The sequence below is a fragment of the Dipteris shenzhenensis genome, chromosome 29 (genome assembly GCF_047967505.1).
Source record: "Dipteris shenzhenensis isolate YYH24624 ecotype China chromosome 29, Dip_SZ_1.0, whole genome shotgun sequence".
Taxonomy (NCBI): domain Eukaryota; kingdom Viridiplantae; phylum Streptophyta; class Polypodiopsida; order Gleicheniales; family Dipteridaceae; genus Dipteris; species Dipteris shenzhenensis.
Genome location: NC_141624.1, coordinates 33,603,701 through 33,626,324, shown reverse-complemented (window position 1 = coordinate 33,626,324; position 22,624 = coordinate 33,603,701). Strand labels below are relative to the sequence as shown.

Sequence of the window (22,624 nt, the reverse complement as noted above, 5' to 3'; positions counted from 1 at the left end):
CCAATCAATTAGTTTTTCAAATAGCACCAATTCATGTGAGGAAAATATGGACTTTTGATGAGAGACCCCTTTGGACACAAACAATTGCGATGGACAGTTCTTCAACAGTCCAGTTGATTGCTTTTCAGCTACCTAAAAAATATACCATGGAGGTATTTTGGTGTACTACTCGCATTGGTGACATAATTCTACAGAGAGTATGCAACCATGAGCATAATTGCTACAGCTATTGGAAGCCACACAGTATCTCCCTAGAATAGTGAAGTCCCACTGGAGATATGTATGGCAAACTGTCCAAGCCAGAAAAAATCTCCCACCCCCTTGGAAACACTCCATGCCCCCCGACCCCCCCTCCCCACACACACACACCCGCTCTACCCCCAAATCTTTAAGAAAAGGTACCCTCTATTAAAACTTGAAAACAGTACTTCCATGAGGGACTGAGCAAAATGCCAGCTGTCCTGCAGCCTCCTTATAGATTGCCAACAACCTCAAGTGTGGTGGGCTATACAACTAATGCGTTCCTCCATCCGTAAATATGTCTGTAGACCAAGTCTTGCAGAAACACTCCACACCTCTGACAAACCTTGCAGAAACACTCCGTAAAGATGTATGCAGGCCAAGCCCTGCAGAAACATTCCCTCCTCTCAACAATCTTCCTGAAACCCTCCATGCCTTGCCCCCCATAATTAGGCAACCATGTGCAGTACCAAATGTTCAAGGTGGTGATGCTAGCTACTATCTCCCAGATGCATTCCTCTTAAAGGCTCGGGATGCTACCAAGAGGGAGATGTTGAATCTTGGATCTCCTCGCTCATGGCCATTTCCCTCACCAATCAAGTAGCCAAGGGAGATCATCCCTATAGAAAAGGTGTGTCACCCCTCCTTAGCCAAGCTACCGTTCCCTATATGAATATCCATCGAGTTCACCACGTCTTCGCAACAATCCTCAATGAGCAACACCAAATCCTCTGTGCCATAGGCCAGCTCCATAAGCACTGGGCAATCATCTCTAGGTTTGTTGTTGTGCAGCAATGGCATATACCATCTCTCTTCATCTGCTAGCTATGGACCCATGGGGAGGCTTGCATGATCCATGAGCCAAAAGATCAAGAACTCTTCCTTGGGTGAAGGCTATGCGATAATCAACCAGCATTTGGTAAGGATCTCATGTGGCACCTTATTGCTCCAACAATTCTCTCCCTCGCAAGGGTTCCAACGGGAGGCTGGGTGATGTAGGAGGACACCCGAAGAGTCTTCTTTGACTGCCCTACCTAAGAGGGGCCAAAACCACTCTCTTGGTCCCAATACAAGAGCCAAAGCCTCCATTGGGTGTAATCCTCTTTGCCTGGTTTGGAATCAATGGTTCATCAGTTCCCTTTTACCATCCCATGACCTTGATGCTAGAAGTGTCTCTCACTTATCGACATGTTGGTGTATAGACATTATGGATCCTGAGCCAAAGATACCCTAGTCGAATTCCCATTTATTCAACCTACTTGTGGGGACTAGATCTCACTATCACTAAAATATGCCCCTTCATCATCAAAACATCCACTAAATGTCTAACAAGGGCTCGTTGCAACTCCTATCTCAGAATAATTGTTGTAGGTGGTGACATCCACGGTCATGGAAGCCATGTATTTGTTCTAATGTCTAAATGGGGAGGGAGGGGTGACAATGTCCTCCTTTAGTTGGAAACCTGCAACAAAAGATCTAAGTGGACCGCCTTAGCAGGTGGTTTCGAGGGTGGTGTAAGCCTTCTCTCAATGTGAGGATTGATTATATGAGGTTCACTCTCAATCATGAGGATCAGGTGGGTAAAATAGGGCCCACGTAATACAGCTGGAAATATATATTGCCTCTCTTTGAAAACAGAGGATCAACCAATCGATGAGCCACGGTGTGCAAATGCCAAAGGCTAGTTCTTGATGATGAAGCAGATACACACAGTCAAATTATGTCTTCAAAGGACCTCAAATTGAGGTGCTTGTGGATATCAAACTAGCACAAAAGCAAGGGAAAATAATAAACGGCGAGGCTTTAGGTGCCTTATGGTGACCTCAGATGTTGTTTTCAATTTGGAATTATAGACTGTAGAACTAAATCAGAATTCCATCAGGACATAATTATTCCCATCAACTTCTACCTCTCAAATCAATTTGAATTGCTTACAGATGATGTAGGGCTTTGCAACTTCAACCAAAATATTTTTCTCTGTAGCTTTCAATGCTACTAACCCTGCAAAAGCTAACCTTTTGAATTCTTGCAGGCTCTTCTGTTGATGATGTAAATGGCTTCTTGTTTTTGTATGCAAGCATGTCACCAAACATGACGATTGTGTCTGCTTCTTATTGCTGAACTAAAGTCGGTGCACAAAAATCTGTACAACAGGTGTACTGCCGCCATTGAATGCTTAATCTGTGCCACGTTGCTCCTGGGTGCCACTGCTGTCGGTCTACTGTCAGCACAACCTCAAATTTACCATTTGCCCCTTTCCAGGATTATGTTGGCCTTTGCATAGACCTTTGATTTACAAAGTGTTCATGTTGCTCAAGGTATTCCATCGATGGAATTGTGGATGCCAATTTGCCACCTGATGGAAATATGCCTCCAGGTTTGCCCCTCACGTCAATGGCCTGTCATGTTCTTCTACAAGCTGCTTCTATTCAAGTTTGTTGTCCTATTGTCAGGGCTACTGGCCCATTATTCTAGGCCTTGCTCTGCTCCTTTTTTCATTTTGCAGATACACATTATAGACTATCCTTGGTACCTGTACCTTGGTACCTGTATACACATTATAGATAGTCCTTTTTTCACTTTGCAGATACACATTATGGATAGTTGTTTTGTCATTTTGCAGATACACATTATAGATAGCCATTTTATCATTGTAGACACAGTCCTTGGAAATGACACACTTGTGCACCGCTTTGGATGTGCAGGTCTTTTGCCTACTTGATCTTCTTTTGTTGCTTGCTTTTTAGGAAAGGCTTCTTCTACACAGAAGGTCTGTGCAGATTCTTCTTTGCAAGTCTTTCTTCCACTCAAAGAGTTGCACTCAGCTTGAGACTTACAGAGGAGCCTCACGGGCTATGATAATCTACCTCAGCTGTGGGTGCGCCTTCTATTAGGCGACCGCCCAAGGTGGCGATTCATGACCTCACAAGATGGCTTCTATGAAAGAAAATATAAACGAGGAGGCCTGCTAGACAGCAGTGCCCTCCACAGTTGTCATGAAGAACCAAGATTAACCCACAAATTCATGACTTAAGAAACCATGTACACAAGAATCTAGGAGAGAAGGACTCCGAATGGTGTTCAATCTGTCCCCTCTAGATGGTGGCTCTTATTTTCCATCTAGAGTAATCATAAATATATGTCTCAGATGATGGCTTCTATGTAAGAATTCACAAATGGGGAGGCTTGCTAGACAACAATGCCCTCCACAGTTGCACGGGTTGTCATGAGGAACCAAGATTAACCTTGCCACAAATTCATGATTCAACAATAACACAGAAACCATGTACCCAAGAATCAAAAGAAAACTAAGAGAGAGGGAGGCAGCATGGGTTCAATCTAAAGGAACATAGTGGTAGGGAGAGAAGCAAGCTAACACTCAGAGCGGAAAGGAAAAATAGCAAACATAATAAAATGGAAAGGAAAATGAATGCAATGAACAAATACTCATGTGTGAACCAAAGTAGCTTGTACTTGAATGAGTTAAGTGATTTGACAAGTGACAAGTACAATGCTTTTATAGGATAGGCACACACACACGAAGTACCAAATGTATATGGGATAACTCCCAATATGACACGTGACACTCCTAGAGACACCTAGTACTATAAAACTCACACTAGGACTCACTAGAACAAACCAAAATTGACTTGACTCCATTTCCTGGCACCCCCCCATGGAGGAAAGGTGAGTGACTACTGGAATGGAACCAAGAACAGAACATGACAATGACGGTCATCGTACTGTGTGCAATGACGGTCTAGAACTAGACATGGCTCCCATGCTAATTGCAGAGGCAGAAAATTTGATTGGCTTAGAGCTAGCTATGGTCCCTTGAGAAGCAACTGGTGAGGAGGGAGAAGCTTCCAAGTGGTCTCTCATAGAAGTCAGGGATTCAGTCCCATCCTATGTGGCACAATGACATAGTGTGCCCAAAGAAATGCAGCAAACACATACACTAGATGCAATACTTACATCTATTTGGCTGCCCTAGAGTGAGTGAGTGAATGTTTGTGTGACATGTGGTGAGGCCACAAGAGATCGACCAATGGAATGGTACAAGGTGGCAACCATGCGCTTCATCCGTAATAGATGTATGTAGGGGCTTGCCACATCATGTGGTGCCTTAAAATTTCTATCCCTCGTTCATGACATAATATCTAACCTAGGACCTAAGGTCTACCACTCTTTTATATCTTTAATACCCCAAACTGAACTAAGTCCATATGGTTAATCACACTCTTATTCTAGTGAATTGACCTCTTGATGATCCAAATTCTGATTCATGACCGGGGCTTCCATTGTCATCATCAAAGTCTTCGAGGTTACGTAATTCTAGCATGTTAATTGCTTCATGGGAGATTGCGTGGCATACTAGCTAGATGTTGACCAATTGTAGCATGATATACTTGAGTATAATGTTGATGCATCACCATCTAGGGAGAAATTCCCTAAGCCTCGCCCCATTTATTCCCATAGTTACCCTAGGACTTTGCTCACATGTGAGGGAGGCATAGGCCAAGCATTGGTTCACTAGTTCACCAGGGGTCCAACATAAGAAATTTCATCTAGAACAGTGCCTTTTGTCAACCCTGCATTGATTTGTGGAGATTAAAGTGGAAGTGGAGGTCTTCTAAGGTCACTTTAACATCTTTCGATTGTGACCTAGTCAATGCAGCAAATACGCCACCGATTATGTGTTCACCATCCTCCTCCCCCCCTACTACCATGTCAACCATGCTGACTCGAGGTGATGGATCCTCCGTTACATTAGGACAATCCTTTCTGTAATAAGGTCTTGTTCCTGCTATGCAATCTTAAGCACTCATCTAGCTTGCAGTGAACATGCCGAATGGGGTTGGTGATACATCCTTATCCTTGTTTGATCCTGATATGCTTATTTTGAACTTTTCTTCTTGTTTGATCCCGAAATGCCAAATGGGGTTGGTGATAGATGGCATCCTTGTTTGATCCCAATATGCTTATTTTGAACTTTTCAACCATGGTGTAGGATGCAAGATAATAAAGTTGAAGATAATTTTTTGTACTGGAGATCAACAATCTGGGCATCGAATCAAGTCATACATCCATAGCAAACCCATACAATCTACTTTGAAAAAGGAATGTAATTTCTTGAAATGTTTGTTCTACAAAATATCTCAAAAGATATGGTTCAAATCCTCAACATAAATAATCGCTCTAGTAGTGCCTACCCTTGTTAGGAGACTGCGCGGTGCTAAACATGAAAGAGATACACAAGAAAATAAAGAAAGATGAAATAACATCTTCAAACATGCAGAAGGTCTATGGGATTAAAAAATCAACATTATGATATGGTAGTCATGCTAGAGAGAGAGAGAGAAAGAGAGAGAGACTTGCTTATGTTCTTTGAGCAAATTTTGCTGTACCTTGAAGACTGCACCAAATCCACCCTCTCCCAACTTGTTTTGAGGATGAAATGCTCCAGTTGCATCCTTCAATTCATTATAAGTGAACATGTTGGGACGGTTTTCAATACTCCAAAAATCTACAAGGGAAAACACCAATAGGCTTTAAGTGGGCCATATAAACCATTCATTGTGCTCACATTATATGGAAGTACGTAAGCACATGAAAGGCTTGAAAGACCAGCAAAAAATAGCTTGTACACATCGTTTTTCTGTAGGTAATCACAACTCATTAAAGCTCAAAATACCTTCTCCTCCTTCTACATCGAATGGTGGAGGCTCTGTGGCTTTCTTCCTCCTCAATAAGAGTGTCAAAACACAGCACAAAGCCAAAGCACCAACCAGAGCCCCAGTAATTATACCACCCAACTTTGCAGCTCGGTTTGATTTCATGCCAGCCGGGGGATTTTGACCACTGGCACCCTCTATAGCAAAGTCTTCATACGAAACACACAATTCACAGATTATAAAGAATTGTCAGAAATTGTAGCAACACAGAGATATATGTCACTATCAAGAACTGTGCATGTTCTTGACGTACAACTAAGTCACATTTGAAACAGAAATTCTTTTTTCCCGCTCTGTGTGGTAGCCAGTCTTTAACTGTGAAGCACAATAGAGGTAAATCTATTTTTTATGAATGGAAAGACTTCATTTGAATCAAATGTAAAGGAAGGAAACTAAGAAGGAGGCTAAATTTAGAATTTCAGTCTCAACCTAAGCAAATACTGCTTTCAGCAAGAAGACCACTGGGCAACTGAAAATGAGAAGTTTCCATTGCCTAACATCAATTGTTTTGAAGAAGCCACCTGCATTGACACGTATGGCTGATATAAGAGGCCCATATGTTGCTGGCACTGGGATACAGCACGTCCCCTTTCCAGACCAGAAAAGGTGAATCTCAAGGGCACCGTCTTCAACATCAACTGTGAAGTTCCTCACCACAGCTCGAAATGATCCTTTGGCCTCATCTTTGATATTAAAATCTTGCAGTACTCTATTCCCCTGAAGTGACATTATTCAAGTGAGAAATGAACTATAAATATTCATATTGGAAACTCTTCTAACCAAATCTGATTCAGAAGCATAATGTGTCTTTGTTGCCACTCTAGAGTCAAAAGGTCTGAATCTAGTCCATTGTCACTTTCACTACTCTACAACCCCGTAATTTTTTTGCCTCTATAGTCTCATTGAAGATGGATTCTTCGCCTCTATTAATGGCCGAGCTGTACAGTACAAAATAGTTGTTCTCTTTCCAGTTAAACATCTCTCTCTCTCTCTCTCTCTCTCTCTCTCTCTCTCTCTCTTTTAGTGGGAAGAAATCTTTTATTTCTGTAGAATAATTACATTCATAGTTACTTCAAAAACGAAGTAACTACTACTCAACTAAAGATCTCAGTATAAGCTATATACACATCCTGATCAATCAAACGAGTCTGAAAACAATCGTAGAATGATTGTTGTAGAGATCGTTTGAAAAAAAGAAAGGATGAAAATAGTGGATCACCAAAGACTCTATGATTTCTATCCATCCATAAAGTCCATAGGGTCCAATAGCGCACCCATACAAAAAATAAATCAAAACCTTGTCTCTGTGGATGAAAACCAAACAACCAGAAAAATCTGCCAAAAGTAACAGTAGGAAATCGCTGTCGAAGCCTCTGTCTGATGAGAGCAATGAGATCAGAAGTATTTGGACAAGACCAAAAGATGTGAAACACTGATTCAGTAGAGCTCTGGCATCTGTGACAAACAGCTGAAGCAATATGTCTGTGTGCGAGTAACTGTCCGGATGGAAAAATGCCAAGGAGAACTCGCCATAGGAAAAGCTGTTGTCGAAGAGGGACTTTGTAATGCCAAAGGAGACGCAGCCTTTTTCTCCACCACTTCATTGGACGATCCATATGCCAAACAGTATTTGCTCTGTTGGAAATCCAAGGTGGAGGTAATAACACTTTATACAGTGATGATACTGTGATATGTGAGAGCTTCAAAGGGCGGGCGTATGAGGAAGGAGAGCGTAAAATCCAATCCTCAAGCCGATGCTGAAGTTCCAAATGAGGTACCGGCAAGTACAGTTGGAGCATTGCTGAAATTTTATGCCATAAAGGACGATAATGAGTTCCCAAGCCATATTTGCGAGCAGCCATAGAAAAAGATAGAATTGTGCCATCATCTTGAAGTACATCCGCCACTGAAGGACAGAAAATAAGAACGTCGGGGTTCTTGTATGGCCAAAGGAGGGTGGAATACTTTAGACCATAAGATATTCTCTACCCTCAAAGAGTTGCCCGAGAGAGAGTCCCTGCCATGCCATTCCAAGTGGGATAGAATGTGTTTTCAATCAAGAAGTAGACGAGAGACAAAAGGGCATCCTCTGATCTTTCCTTGGATAGAGCCAAATAAAAAATCCCACTGAGTAGGCTACCAATTTCCAAAGGCAGATGTATGAAGATGTAATAAAAGAGAGCGGATCATGAAAGCCCAAGGCTGATCTCCTTGTATAAACTGTATCATCATTTTCCCTCTGTGAGCAAGTAAATGCATTTGAATATTGAGAATGTTCAGACCCCCGTGCATCTTTGGAGAACAGAGACGATGCATGGAGAGTAATGTGAGACTTTTCTTGCCATGTTTTGAATGCCAGAAAATTTCCATGATAGCTGACATAAATGAAACCAGATCTGCCTTAGTGAACATAGTGAGAGGCAGATAAAATTGTATGTATGCTATCAAAATGGATTGTGTAATTCGCAGACGAACATGTAATGGCCAAGTTGCAAGCTTCCAATATTCAAGTTTTGCCCTTAACTTTACTAGCACCCAATCAGTTTGTTGTGAACGGGTGAGTTCCCAACCTAGAGGATAACCAAGATGTCGAATGAATTGAGAAGCGGGGACAATTTCCCCTGGCCACAGAAGGTTGTGCCATTCCTGTGCATGTAATGGCAGCAATTTTGATTTCTGAAAATTTACCCGAAGGCCAGCAGCCAATCCATATGTAGAAAGAGCATGCATAATCATGGACAGATCAGCCCGAGTATTTTTTGGAGTAAAGAATGAATCATCAGCATATGCTTGAGCAATCATGCTGCGACTGCCAAGAATCTCCAAACCGTGCAGCTGGTCAGTGTCCAAGAGGTGATCCAGATATTGAAGCAGTGGATGAATGGCTATGGCAAAAAGTAAAGCACTCAGTGGACATCCTTGCCTGACAGAGCAAGCAAGAGTCCAGGATGGAGAAATATCTCCTGAAAGTATGCAGGCAGCTTCACTATCTTGATATAGCCAAGTGATGAGTTGCTGCATTTTTGTGCCAAAACCCAATGCCTGCATAGTCGATGAAATAAAATCCCACTGAACTGTATCAAAGGCTTTGGCAATACCAACTTGCAATAACAAAACATCCTGCTGTGTGTATTTGGCATATTCAATTCCAATGTAGGCATTAGCAATGTTATCTGTGATATGCCTACGCGGGACAAAGCCATATTGAGCAGGATGCAACCCATCATGTAAAAACCCCTTTAGCCGATCAACAATCATTTTGGTAGTGACTTTGTAAATTACGGGCATAAGAGTGATAGGTCTCCAGTCTGTCAAAGACTCACAAATTTGTTTTTTAGGAAGGAGTTTAACAAGACCTCTCTTCCATGTGTCCGGCATTTTCTGATTTTGCCATGCAGCATTCACCATATATAGCAATGAATGCTTCAAAATAGGCCAGTATGCTAGAAAAAACTCGACTGTTAAACCATCCCATCCTGGGGATTTCCATCTGCCACATGATTTGATCGCATCTGACAGTTCCCTCTCAGTAAAGGGTTCCTCCAATTCCAAAGCTTGAGTAGGGGAAATGATTGGAGAAACATGTTGCAACAGTAAATTTCGTGCAAGCAAAATCTATTGCGAGGGAGGAGCTGCAGAGCCAAATTGCTGAGAGAAATGATGCACACAAACAGAGGCAAGCTGTGATCGTGAAGTAGTCCATGATCCATCGGGCATAAGCACTCTGCAAATTTCTGTTTTTATTCTCCTCTGATGTACACTTTTGAAAAATTCTTTGGAAGAGCAACCTTTATCTGTGAAGGCTCTTTGTCTTGCTCTAGTCTCCCATTTTGCCAGTTTCCTGTGATCATTTAGTTTAAGACAATGTTTGGCCTGGCATAGTGTTGTTTGCTCATGCATGGACAACGAACGATGATGACTGAGTTCAGTGAGGTCTTGACAAGTAGATTTGGCCTAAGTAATGCCAGAGGAGATGAGGCACAGTGTCTCTCGGAGCCAGACATCTGTGACAAATAGATGAAGCAATATGTCGGCGTGCCAAAAGCTGTCCATGAGGAAGAACACCCAATAAAGCTCTCCACAAGAAAACCTGCTGACAGAGACGAATCTTAGAATGCCAAATTTGTCTCAAACTTTTCCGCCACCATTTCACGGGACGATCAAGATGCCAAAGCTGATCCGCCCTATGAGAGATATATGGTAGAGGAAGTAGAACTTTATAAAGAGGAGACAGTAATACTTGTAAACTTGAGAGGACGGCATGGAATAGAGGCCATTCCAAGAGAGAGAGGATATGTTTCCAATCCATCAACAAATGAGAAACCAAAGGACAGCCGAGGATTTTGCCTGTCACAGAACCAAAAAGAAACTCCCACTGTGTAAGCTGCCAATGACCAAAAGTTGGAGATTCAATGTGCAAGAGCAAATGACGGATCATGGCAGCCCATGGTTGAGAACCTTGCAAAAACTGCAGAATGAGTTTCCCCTTATGGGCAAGAATATGCAGATGCATATTCAAAATGTTGAGACCCCCATGCATCTTTGGAGAACAAAGCTGCTGTACCGGAAGCAAACGCAAGCTTTTTTTGCCATTGCGAGAACACCAGAAGAGTTCCAGCACATCAGACATAAAGAGGCAAGATCAGCCTTGCTGAACATAATAAGAGGCAAGTAGAATTGAATATACGCCATCAGAATAGATTGCACAATTCGAAGACGAACATGCAAAGGCCAGGTCACCAATTTTCAGTTTTCCAGCTTTTTCTTGAGAGCTGCGAGAATCCAATCGGACTGTTGACGAGGAGAAATTGTCCAACTCAAAGGATAGCCAAGATGACAAACCAATTGAGTTGGAGGAATGATTTCCCCAGGCTATAAAAGAGAGTGCCATTCCTTGGAATGCAAAGGCAATAATTTCAATTTCTGAAAGTTGACATGAAGCCCAACAGCTAAACCATATAAAGAAAGAGCTTTCATCAGCTCCGAAAGATCATGCTCTGTATTTTGAGCTTTCATCAGCTCCGAAAGATCATGCTCTGTATTTTGAGGAGTGAAAAAAGAATCATCTGCATACACTTGAGCAAGCAACGGTCGACTGTCATGAATTTCCAAACCATGTAGCTGATCCATAGCTACGAGATGATCCATGTACTGAAGCATGGGATGCGTGGCGGGCATACAGGAGTACACTAAGTGGATAGCCTTGACGCACCGAGCAACGAAGAGTCCACGCTTCAGATATATCCCCAGAAAGAATACAAGCAGCTTGACTGTCACTATAAAGCTAGTATATGATATGCTGCAATTTCTGCCCAAATCCCAAAGCATGCATTGCCTGAGAGATGAAGTCCCATTGAACAGTATTAAAAGCCTTGGCAATATCAACTTGCAGTAAAAGAACATTCTGCTCAGTGTATTTGGCATACTCAATTCCAACATAGGCATTTGCGATATTATCAGTAATATGCCTGCGAGGAACAAATCCATATTGTGCACGATGTAAACCGTTATGCAAGTATCCTTTAATGCGATCAACAACCATTTTGGTGATGATTTTATAAGTCAAAGTATTAGAATGCTGAGGATCAACTCTGTACCACCTGTCCAGTCGAGCTTTGTAAGTAGATTGAGCATTGTGCTGGAAAGTAAACCCAGGCAGCAAGGGGTAAGATGCTGTCCAAAGATTAGCAAAATTAAAATCAAGCAACAATTTAGACCAGCTCTGCTGCTTAGAGGCCAACATATGTGTATGACCAAATGTATTATCCCTTGGCTGAGAAGCATTGTTGAAATCACCACAAAGAAAAGCAGACTGCCTCCATGGATACCTTTGCATATCTTCCCAAATCTGTCCACGATGACGAGAGGATTGTGGAGCATAGACAGATGCAAATTCAAAGATATCACCCTGTACAAGGCATTGCATAACGATCCATCTGCCTTGTGAATCATTAAAGGCCACAGAGGGCTGAAGATCATGCTTGATCACAAAGACCACTCCCGAAAAGGAATGCTGTCCAGCATAGAAAATCTCATAACCATGAACTTGACCATGTTGTCCAGCATACACATGCTGATTATGTTCCTGCAAAGCTACAACATCTGGCTGTAAATGATTGAGATACCCCCAGATTGTCTTCCATTTAGAAGCATCACACAAACCCTGTACATTAAGTGTCAAACATACGAGTTGTGACAGCATATTTGTAAAATGAGTGTAATAGGTGTCTAGGGGGTGTTTTATAGTCTAGTGAGTCCTAGACATGCCACATGTCATATTGGGAGTTATCCCATATACACTATGGCTTTCTAGAGTCTAGTGTCACACTATATAGTGTTGTACTTGTCTTGAGTCATTTTACATCAGTCGACATCAAGCTTTATATCATGTGAGTATTTTGGTTATCATTGCCTGGTACTTGTTCTTTCATTTGCTTTCCATTTTGCCCTTCCATTATGCTTTCCATATTTCCATTCCGTTCCTAGTTAGCTTGGCATTCTCCTACTGCCATGTCTTTTCATTTGGTATCAGAGCCACCTCCAAGAGGTTGAGGTAAGAGAGTAGCCATGAAGCTGCCTTCCCTCCTCCTCATTGGAAGGTCCTCTCTTCCACTTGGTGTCTAATACATTCTTCCTCCTTCTAGCCTCACCATGCTGCCCTGATTCTCTTCTCCCTTGCCTCGTCGTTACCCTCTCCATTGTCTTCATTTTCAGCCCGCCATAACTTGCCCAAGAGCTGCGCCATTTTTCTCTTGAAACATGCGCCATTCTCTGCTGCAAATGAGTGCCCCAATTTCCTGAAAACTGCCTGCCATAACTTGCCCAAGAGCTGCGCCATTCTTCTCTCCAAAAGTGCGCCACTTTCCTGTCCCATTTCCTGCTGCATACATGCTCCAAAAGCACACCACTTTCCTGTCCCATTTCGTGCTGCATACCTGCCCCAAATGTGCGCCACTTTTCTGCCCCATGTTCTTGCTCAAAATCTGCTCATGCTGCTGCTGCTGCCCATGCTGCACTGACGTAGCCCTTGCTGCCCAGAAATGCGCCATCTATTCCAGCCTATACTCTGCTGCAGATCGTCGCCTATTCAGCCTTTGAGGCTGTCCATACTTGCTGTCCAGAAGTGCGCACAGATTCCAGCAAGCATCTCTTGGCTTCTCTAGGCCCAATCGGTCCTGTTCAGCATCGCTTGGATTCAGCAAAGACTCAGGAAGAATTACAGAAGTGAACCAGTCAAGATTGTGCAGAGGCTTCAGCCTGAGCAGAGGATCATCTAATCACCATAATATGCAGCAGATTCAGGGTCTTCTTGGACTTGGTAAACACTTTCTTGAAGTGATCTTGATGTGAACTACAGTTACTTCTCTGATTACCTCTTCGAGTGTTCGTTGTGCCCATAATCCACATTGATTGGCTTCTCAAAGTGTTCGTGACACCTCCGGCATCTATCTTGACATCGGTGACCCTCACTCATCCATTTTAAGAGTCACCATGTGAGTGCTCCATGTAGCTACCCCATGGACTTCACCGACACATATTTTGGGGCATCCATGCCTAGTGCTTCATTGACATTGTCATCGACTCGCAAGGATGTGTACACATGTGCATTAGCTACTTGGAGGACGTCTCTTATTCCTAAGAGATCTATTTTTATTATTCCTACAGCTTGATGTATTTTGGGGTCCTTTGCCCTGGGTAGTCCCCCTAAAATGATATGTATTGAGTGTTTGGTTTTCATTGAGTCTAAAGGTCCTCTGCCTTGGATAGTCCTCCTAAAAAGATGTATTGGTTTTCCTATTTTTTTAGTGTGTGGCTTCCTAACATGTCCTGTTATGAAGCCAAGGGGGGATGTACTGTGGGAGCCATATGTATTAGCTTTGATAGGTCTATTTGTTTATCAGGCCTTGCCGAGTTCTAGGATGTTGGTTCATAAAAAATAAAAAATAAGAATAAATTTTCTTCTTATTTCAACCAGAATGTTTAGTTATTAATAGCTTATATCCTCAAATTGAAACACCTATACCCTATACTCTAACTAAAACCCTTCTTATGTAGAACAAAATGCTTATTCATATACCATATATTATCGTCAAACTAAAACCTTAAGTTCCCCTAAAACCCTATACGCTATATTGTAAAATTTGAACCCTATACCACAAACATTATGTCCTAAACTCTATATTACCCTAATGTTGAGTCTCAAGCCATGAGAGTGCTTGGATCAACCTCTGAACATGCTCAGACTTTAGCCTCTGAGTTACATAGGGTGCACAGTTTGATGACCATTATTGTCATGTTCTGTTCTTGGTTCCATTCCAGTAGTCTCTCACCTTGCCTTCATGGGGGGGTGTTGGAATATAAAGCCAAAGTGAGTCAAAAATGAGTGTAATGCGTATCTAGGGGGTGTTTTATAGTCTAGTGAGTCCTAGACATGCCACGTGTCATATTGGGAGCTATCCCATATACACTATGGCTTTCTAGAGTCTAGTGTCACACTATATAGTGTTGTAGTTGTCTTGAGTCATTTTACATCAGTCAACATCAAGCTTTATATCACATGAGTATTTTGGTTATCATTGCCTAGCACTTGTTCTTTCATTTGGCTTCCATTTTGCCCTTCCATATTTCCATTCCATTCCTAGTTAGCTTGGCATTCTCCTACTGCCATGTCTCTTCAATATTTATAGATTATGTATAGCAGAGGTAAAACTGAAATCAGGCCTGCATATCAACCTCAAGATCCGGACCTTGGCCTTGAGGTGTCACAACTGGTTGAGAAGTGGACAGCAAACCAACAATATCTTATTCGGGAAAGAGAGTCCGACTAGCTGTCACAGCAGCCCATGTAATACCCACTCCTGAATTTTCTTCAGGAGTATGACCAGTTGAGGATGCACCATTCCAAGTGCGAGAAGACAAAGGTCATTTGGCTGCGACAGTTTTCCTAGGAGTCTGCCAAACCTCCTACAAAGTTTTATCTTTCCCTTTGGGCTGAGAGGTGCAAGGCATAGAGAGAGAGGCATTCCCATTTGACACAGCAGGTGACTTGCCTTTGTCCTGAGCTGGAACAAGTGGCTTGACACCCTTCTGTTTGACAACAGGTTGACCCATCATTTCCTTAGGATGCATCTGAGAAGGCATATTTTCCAAAGACATCTTATGCATAACAAGAGGGCACTGAGAAGCCATATGGCCAAACTTCTTGCATTCAAAACATGTACCTGCAAACAAGCCCCACTTAAGCTTGTAAAAGGCACTGCCCATATCCACATGATTGACCATAACAGAATAAGAGTCAGGAGTGGGATGATTAGTATCCCACAAAATGCAAAATCGGTTGGAGTTTCCATTTGGCCGCGGTGGGCACACCACCTTACCCAGTGATGCTGCAATTTTGGGTAAGAGGGAAGCCAAGCACTAAGGGAAATCAACCACTTCCACCCCTACCGGACAGCGATGGGGCGAATCAAAGCCTGATAATCCCTGGTGGGCGACCAGGGCAAAATATGCACCATCTGCTGCCCATAAAATAAAGCAGAGTGCTCAAGAAGCATCTGTTTATGGAGCTCATCTGTCATGATTACCTCAAAAAAACCCCAAGCAGCATAATGCACTTTTCGAACAAAAGAACCACCCAAAGTCCTGGTGAGCCAGTTGCCCACATCAGCAGCAACATGCATGTGACCAGGAAAAAAGATTATGACAACATGTTTGGCATGTTTGGCATATTCACACATGGGATCAACAATATCATCAACTTCCACCATGAGCCCAACTGTGGGAGCAGATTCTTTCCAAGCCCGACGTGTATCTTCGAACCTCTCATGCATTACATCATAAACAAACTGAACCTCAAGGGAGGTCTTCATCAAGTCCGGCTTTCAAGTCCGGCTTCTGCTTCTTATGCATATAGGTCTTGCCAGTATCCATGATGGAAAAAAGAAGAGAAAGGGAGGAAAGGGAAGCAGTGAAGAAGAGAAAGCAGTAACACAGAACAGTACGGATAGGACAGCAAAGGCAATGAGAACTGTACCCCTGCACGCTCACCCAAAAAACATCCATGGGCGTGTGGATTGTGACTGGCCAAATATTGGCCATGGTGTGAGAGGATGGACCTGTTCTCAACATCAGATATCAGATGGCGACACCACCTTCTTCCAAGGAGAGTCCCGAAGGTGTGGTCCCCTTTCGTAGGACAGAGCGGAGGGGTCTGCATCTCGGTCTCACCCGCGGTGGCCCCAAAGGTCTATGATCAGGGTGAGCTTATCCCAAGGCGGGCAGTTTGGATGGGAGTCAAGGATGGGAAAGTCTAGGATTGGGATCCTGAATGTGTATTCCCCAACCTGCAGACAGCACCGTCCGACCTTTTGAAGGAGGCTGACAGAGTGTCTTCCAGATGTTGACTCCCGGATTGTTGTTGGAGACTTCAACAACCTGGAGTTTGGGGAGGACAAGCAGGGTGGTGCCTCCTTCTTTGAGATGCCAACAACAGAGAGCACATGGAAACAATTCATCTTCACGATCGGTGGCAGAGACCCGTGGAGAGAGCCAGAGTTCAGCAAGATACCTGGTAGCCTCCTCTTCTCATTCGGCCAGAGGAGACATGATGGATTGCTTGAGAGGCTAGATTGCTTCTACGTTGGGGACTGGGCACTCCACTGAGGCAGCTCTATAGGGATTCTAGCAAGCACTACGATGTCATACCACTCTCCAATAGTACTCTACGTAAAGCAGCCCCGCCGGGGTCTTCCCCAAAAAGGTGTCCACATTCCAAAGGACCTCCTACATGATGAGGAGATTCAGCAGGTTATGGTAGATATTTGGCACAAACCAGAGTCAGCACCTTGTGAGGATGGGCTTCGTGGGTGGTAGATGCGATTCGAAGGAGCACTGACGAGTTGCAGTTTCATGTCCTCAGACGAAGAAGGGCTCTTCAGGAGTGTGAGCGTGCACTGCGACGAGACCTCGCCTCCATAGAGAGGCTCAGGAAACAGGACCCTGGATCCCAGTGGTTGAGTGACAGATATGAGAGCGTGCGCCTTGAGCTCCAAGACACGAAGGTTCGGCGGGCCGAGTTTTCCTACCACTCCAATTCAGCCCGTTAGGTATAGTAGGGGGATAGGATGACGAAGCGCAGTCCTTTCAGACCACTAGACCTTGATCGGCAGGCACGCAGTTACAGTGATTATGGGATCCGTAGGGTATTATGCATACTAATCCAATGGAGATTCTAGAGTTGACCACGGTTTTCTCCAGCCAGCTCTTTTAGGCGGAGGGGGTGACCCTAGCTTGCCTTGTGGCCCGCGAGTTAGTTTGGGACCACATTCCAACGGTAGTCTCGCGGGAGTTGTGTCCGTAGGGCATTATGCACACTGATCCAATGGAGATTCTAGAGCTGACCACGGTTTTCTCCCGCGAGCTCTTTTAGGCGGAGAGGTTGACCCTAGCTTGCCTTGTGGCCCGTGAGTTAGTTTGGGACCACGTTCCAACAGTAGTCTCGCGGGAGTTGTGTAGGAGTCTGGGGGAGCCTTTCACGGATGAGCTCTGGGAAGCTCTCAAGGCCCACGTGACCCGGAAGTGTCCTAGTGAAGATGGCTTGACTCCGGCCTTCTTCTAGAAATCATTTTCACGCCTTTTCGCTTAGCCTACCGGGAGATCTCTGACACGGGCTCCGTTAGTCCATGAACAGGGGGTGGATCTGTTTGATCCCGAAAGGGGGAGATATGCCAAACATTCAGCAATGGAGACTGATTACCCTACTTGACACCGCATACAAGATCCTCGCTAAGGTCTCGAGTTTGCGGTTGCGGCTTCATCTCACTGACATCATCCATGACACGTATACCAGCTTTGTATAGGAGCGCAACATCTTGGACAACATTTTCACGTTCTGGGAGGCAGTGGATTGGGCCAGGGAGGAGTCATAGCCTTTGGCCATCCTGTTGCAATAGAGGCGTTGACCACATGTCGTTAGGCGTTGACCACATGTTGACCATGTGTCAACACATGTCAACCATGTGTCAACGACAGGTTCACCAAGGAGTACCATACCTGAGGCGACGACCATGCATCAACACATGTCAACCACAGGTTCACCCAAGAGTACCATGCCCAAGGTGATCTCATTGAGAGTTGCCCACATGGAGGGTGAGCTCCACACATGGAGCAGTCAGGGGCATTAACAGTTGCACAAGGCGAAGACGTGTACAGTGGTTCAGTGGTGCAGTGATCCAGCTCACATGCACATGGAGTATTTACACTACTTTTCTCGGACTCCTCGATTCATTTCTTCTCCATCACCGATGGTAGCCGCCTCCAGAGTAGTGAGGCTGTGATCAACCCCCAGCTTCCCTTGCAGCGCCTTCGCATTATAGGGCTGCAAGGGAAAGCGTGGGATTTGGGAGGGCCGTTCCTTGATAGAGGTGGAGTGGGACCCAGGGGAGTGGCGTTGGCCACCACTTGATGCTTTAGAGAACCTTACCCCCTTCTTCTCATAGAGCGCGCGTACCAGTAGGCATGCTCTTGGGGCTCTTCAGCGCAGGCTACCCACCCAGGCACATAGTTGGTATGCCCAGGGGATATCTCTGGTCTTATATCTAGGGTCTTTCTTCGTACATTCTGGAAGACTCTATGGGCAAGCTGGCGGCCGAGGAAGATCTCTTACTTTCTTTGGATGGTGGTCCATAAGGGGCTACCAGTTGGGAGCTGGCTGAAGCAGATGGGGCAGGAGGGGCACTGCCAGATGTGTTTTCAGGATGAGGAATCCCTGAAGCACTGCCTTTGGAGCTGTTCACATGCTCAGACAGTGTGGAAGGGAGCCATGGGGATCTTAGCGATCCTCCAAACTGCAGGAATGGTAGCATCAATCTCCGCTCGCCGAGCCTGGATCCCTCGTGCCGTACCTACTGCTGTTGCCAGCTCGTCTAGGCCCAACTGTCTAAAGACGTCCCTCCAAACCCAGAGTGAGTGCGCAGGCCCACTCGCCCAGATCGCCCATGGGATATGGGATCTCTCTCCAAGCTGGCGACCTGTATCATCTGTCACCTGGCTGCTCCAAATCAGGGGCTGTCTATCCATCTCCTCTTGGCAGCTGGAGGGACCTGGGAGAGGCTGTGCCGCAGCTTCCTCCAGACCAAGAGGAGGCTACAGAGGAAGGGGGAGCGGGGCTGAGTCAGCGGGGCTGAAGTGAAAATCCACCAGATAGAAGGCTGCCAATCACCCCCTCTCTGGGGGGTACACGCGCTGAGACCCTGCTGAAGCAAGAGCTTCCACGTCTGCCCTCCTGGGGTCAGACCGCGGATGACTAGCTTGCCAAGTAGTGCCTGACTCTGAAGTTCTGGATCTATGATGCCGAGACCGCCCTCTGTCTCTACCAGGTGACCCGGGCTCTGGTGGTGCTGGAACGCCGTCTGAGCCAGACCAAAGAAAGTTCCGCACCAGTCTCCTCAGCTGGGCTACGCACGATCTCAAGAAGCACCAGCAGGAGGCCACATACCAAGCGATGGCTAGAAGGACCCGATTGACCACAAGGGCCCTACTTGCCAGAGATAGTTGGGCCGTGCTCCAGAAGGCTAGCTTCCGTCGTATGGAAGCTAGGACCGGTAGGAACTGCTGAGCCGACGTGGTATCCAGCCCTACCTGGAAGCCCAGGTAGCGTGTCATCTGTCCTCTAGGGATCTAGCGAAACCCCAGGAAAATACCCCACTGCGAGCTGGCTCTAGGATCCGTAAGAAAACCAACTGACTTATGCAAGTTGATTTTCGCCCCAACGGCTAGGCAGAAAACCTCTAGAGACAGTCTCACTCGCTCCAGTGACTCAATATCATCCTGCACATACAGGGCCCTGTCGTCTGCATACTCGGAGTCCAGAAGTTCTGCATCATCCCTGATAGGGAGGCGCATCCCATGAAGACTAGTGGTACGGGCTCGTAGGAAGTGAGCCATGGCCTCCGCAAAGAAGAGGAAGAGGTAGGGCGCAAGCGGGCAGCCCTGACGTACCGAGCGCTCGAGGGTGAATCTCTCCCCCATCCTGCCACCGATGATAACCCGACTGGAGGCCGATCTGTAGAGGCTAGCAATACCTCTAATCCACTCGTCCGGGAAACCGAACCGAGAAAGTGTGCCCTCCAAGAAGGACCAGTCTACCCTGTCATACGCCTTCTCAACGTCAAGGAAGAGTATGGCTAGGTGCTGGCCACTATGCTGGGCCCACTCTGTCGCCTCTGAGAATGTGAAGATGTTGTCCAAAATATTGCGATCCTGGACAAAACCAGTCTGGGTGTCGTGGATCAGGTCATGTAGTAGGAGGCGGATGCGGCTACTGATCATCTTGGCGAGGATTTTGTAGGCAGTGGGAAGGAGGGTGATAGGGCGCCACTGTCTGATCTCCTGACGGTCCCCCCCTTTGGGGATGAGGCAAATCAAGCCTGACGCAAGGCTCTCTGGCATCTGTCCGCTAGAAAAGATATGCTGGAAGGCTGCGAGCAGGGACTGGTGGATCTGCTCCCAAAAGGTGGTGAAGAAAGCTCTAGAGAGCCCATCCTCACCTGGGCATTTCTGCCCATCAATATTTCTCACAGCATCCTACATCTCTGAAACGGTGAACGGGGCGAGAAGGGCCTCACTCATGCTAGACTGCACAAGTGTCGGCGTATGCCTCCACACCTCCTCCCTGCAGCGGTGGGCACGAGGGTCTAGGGGCTCCTGCTGGAACAGGGATCTATAGAAATCTGTCGCCAAGTCCCTGACCTCGTCAGGATCCGTCCTGACACAACCATCCTGCGCCCTAAGAGAGCAGATCTGCTCCCCTGCTGACCTCTGGCCATGAGTCCTGAAGAACTCTCTGCACATCCTGTCGCCTTTCCTAGCCCAAAAGGACTTGGAAGAGTGGAACGAGAACTCTGAACGTCTCTGGGTGATCTCCTCTAACATGGCTCGGGCCTCTAACCTCCTGTCGTCTGAGCTCCTCGGAGCCTGGAGAAGACTGCTGCATCCGCTGAATCGAGGCAAGGTCTTGCCTAAGGCTCCTCTCCTTCGCCCACCACTGCTGCCTGACCCGAATCGCCTCCTGCTGGCAAATGAGACTAGACTCGGCAAGGACCTGCGATACCCCTAGGGGGTCCCAATCTCGCTCCCACAGGTCCACTATCCTACTGTGCAAACCTCTGCTCTGGAATAGATGGAGTCTGGGATCCGGCATGTGCGGGAAGGTAAGGAGTGAGAGGCGGAGTCCAGGACTAGGATGACTGGGGCATGGTCAGAAAGGGTCGTCCCTGGAACCACCCATGACTCTCCACCTCTACCTATCGCCCAATCACTGACATAGAAACGGTCCAACCGCTCCAGAAGTCTGCCTCTCTCCCTCCTGTAACCCCAAGAGAAGTCCAATCTCCCTCGCCACCTGTAAAAGGAGGGCTCTCTCCAACTGTCCCGACCTCCCACGGCAAACAAAAAGAAGTCCCACTCCGACTGCTCTGCCTGAGCTATACCAAGGAACTCTGGGCCCTGTCCGTGCTGATCCTCTAGAGCCTCAAGGTTGTTGAAATCCCCTCCTACAATCCAAGAACCCATCTCTGGCAATAAGTTTGTCAAGGAGCTCTAGAAAGCAGCTCTCCGTCTCAAGTCGGTCGAGGCATAGATATTGAGGATGCCAATGCGGAATCCCTCAATATTTAGGCCCACCCAAAGCGCTCGTCTTGGGATCAAGGTGCCAAAACCACGCACATGCTGTACAAGAGGAGCGTCGATGGAGGTACAGACACCTCCGCTCCTCCCCAGCTCACCAATCGAAGGTCCCCAGTAGGTGTGGGAGCGCCCTATGAGGACCTTCCCACACTTACTGGTCTGAGAAGCCGAAAGCTTGTGTTCCTGTAATAGGAGCACATCTACCCTTCCCACCAAAGCTGGCTGGAGCTCCTGTCTGAGCACCATCTTCCTGGGGCCACGGGTTCCAGATGAGTGGAACCCGTTGACGTTCCAAGAGATAATGCGCATACTCATGAAGAGGAGAGATGGGCCACAAACAGCTGTTTGCTTGCGGTCGATGTCGAGGTGGTCGAAGGATGTCCGGAGTGCAGACGAAGGCGCTTCTGTGAGGGTTTCGAGGGTGAGGCCGGATCATCCGACCCATCCTCTAAAACCTTCAGCAGAGGAGAAAGGCCCTTTGTCCCATGGTGGTAAGCTCTCTCTAACCAACTCGAAGCCTCAGCCAGAGAGATACTGTAGAAGCCCGCTACCTCTGAGGTCCTCCAAGGGCGGAGCCCTTCCGCGTATATCCACTCCAAAGGCGGATGAATGATGACCAAAAGATGGAAGCGTTTGGCGCTACGGCGCCATCTCAGACGAACGTCTCCCTCCTTCCACTGCTGCTGAAGAAGCTCTGCTGCTCTGTTACCAATCCAGTCCTGTACCTGCTCCTGGGACTGATCACGAATCGTCTCCCAAACATTTTCATTCGCAGTCCCGTCACTAGTGATAGTGAAGGAATAGCTGGGACCATCATGGGGAGCGAGGACGGACACCTTACCCTCCGCCCCCTTTCGGAGGAAGAAGATGCTGATGTTTAGGCATGCAGGGAAGGAGCCAATACCAGCTGCATCCAAATAGTCCCAAAGTCCTGCTCGATAGAACTCCAAGGGTAGAGCTCTAGG

The 22,624-nt window shown here is 46.1% G+C and overlaps 1 protein-coding gene and 1 pseudogene across 1 annotated transcript in view; both read right to left on the bottom strand.

The window, feature by feature from the left end:
• LOC147882735 (putative LRR receptor-like serine/threonine-protein kinase At1g56140) overlaps nucleotides 1-22,624 on the bottom strand; it is a 382,197-nt gene that overhangs the window by 7,838 nt on the left and 351,735 nt on the right. The window contains exons 18-20 of the mRNA XM_087400709.1: nucleotides 6,497-6,692; nucleotides 5,936-6,124; nucleotides 5,649-5,767 (exon numbers count right to left, since the gene is read on the bottom strand). Coding sequence (XP_087256835.1) covers nucleotides 5,649-5,767; nucleotides 5,936-6,124; nucleotides 6,497-6,692 — 504 coding nt within the window. The remainder of the gene's footprint in view (nucleotides 1-5,648; nucleotides 5,768-5,935; nucleotides 6,125-6,496; nucleotides 6,693-22,624) is intronic.
• On the bottom strand, nucleotides 13,025-21,545 carry LOC147882736 (uncharacterized; annotated as a pseudogene).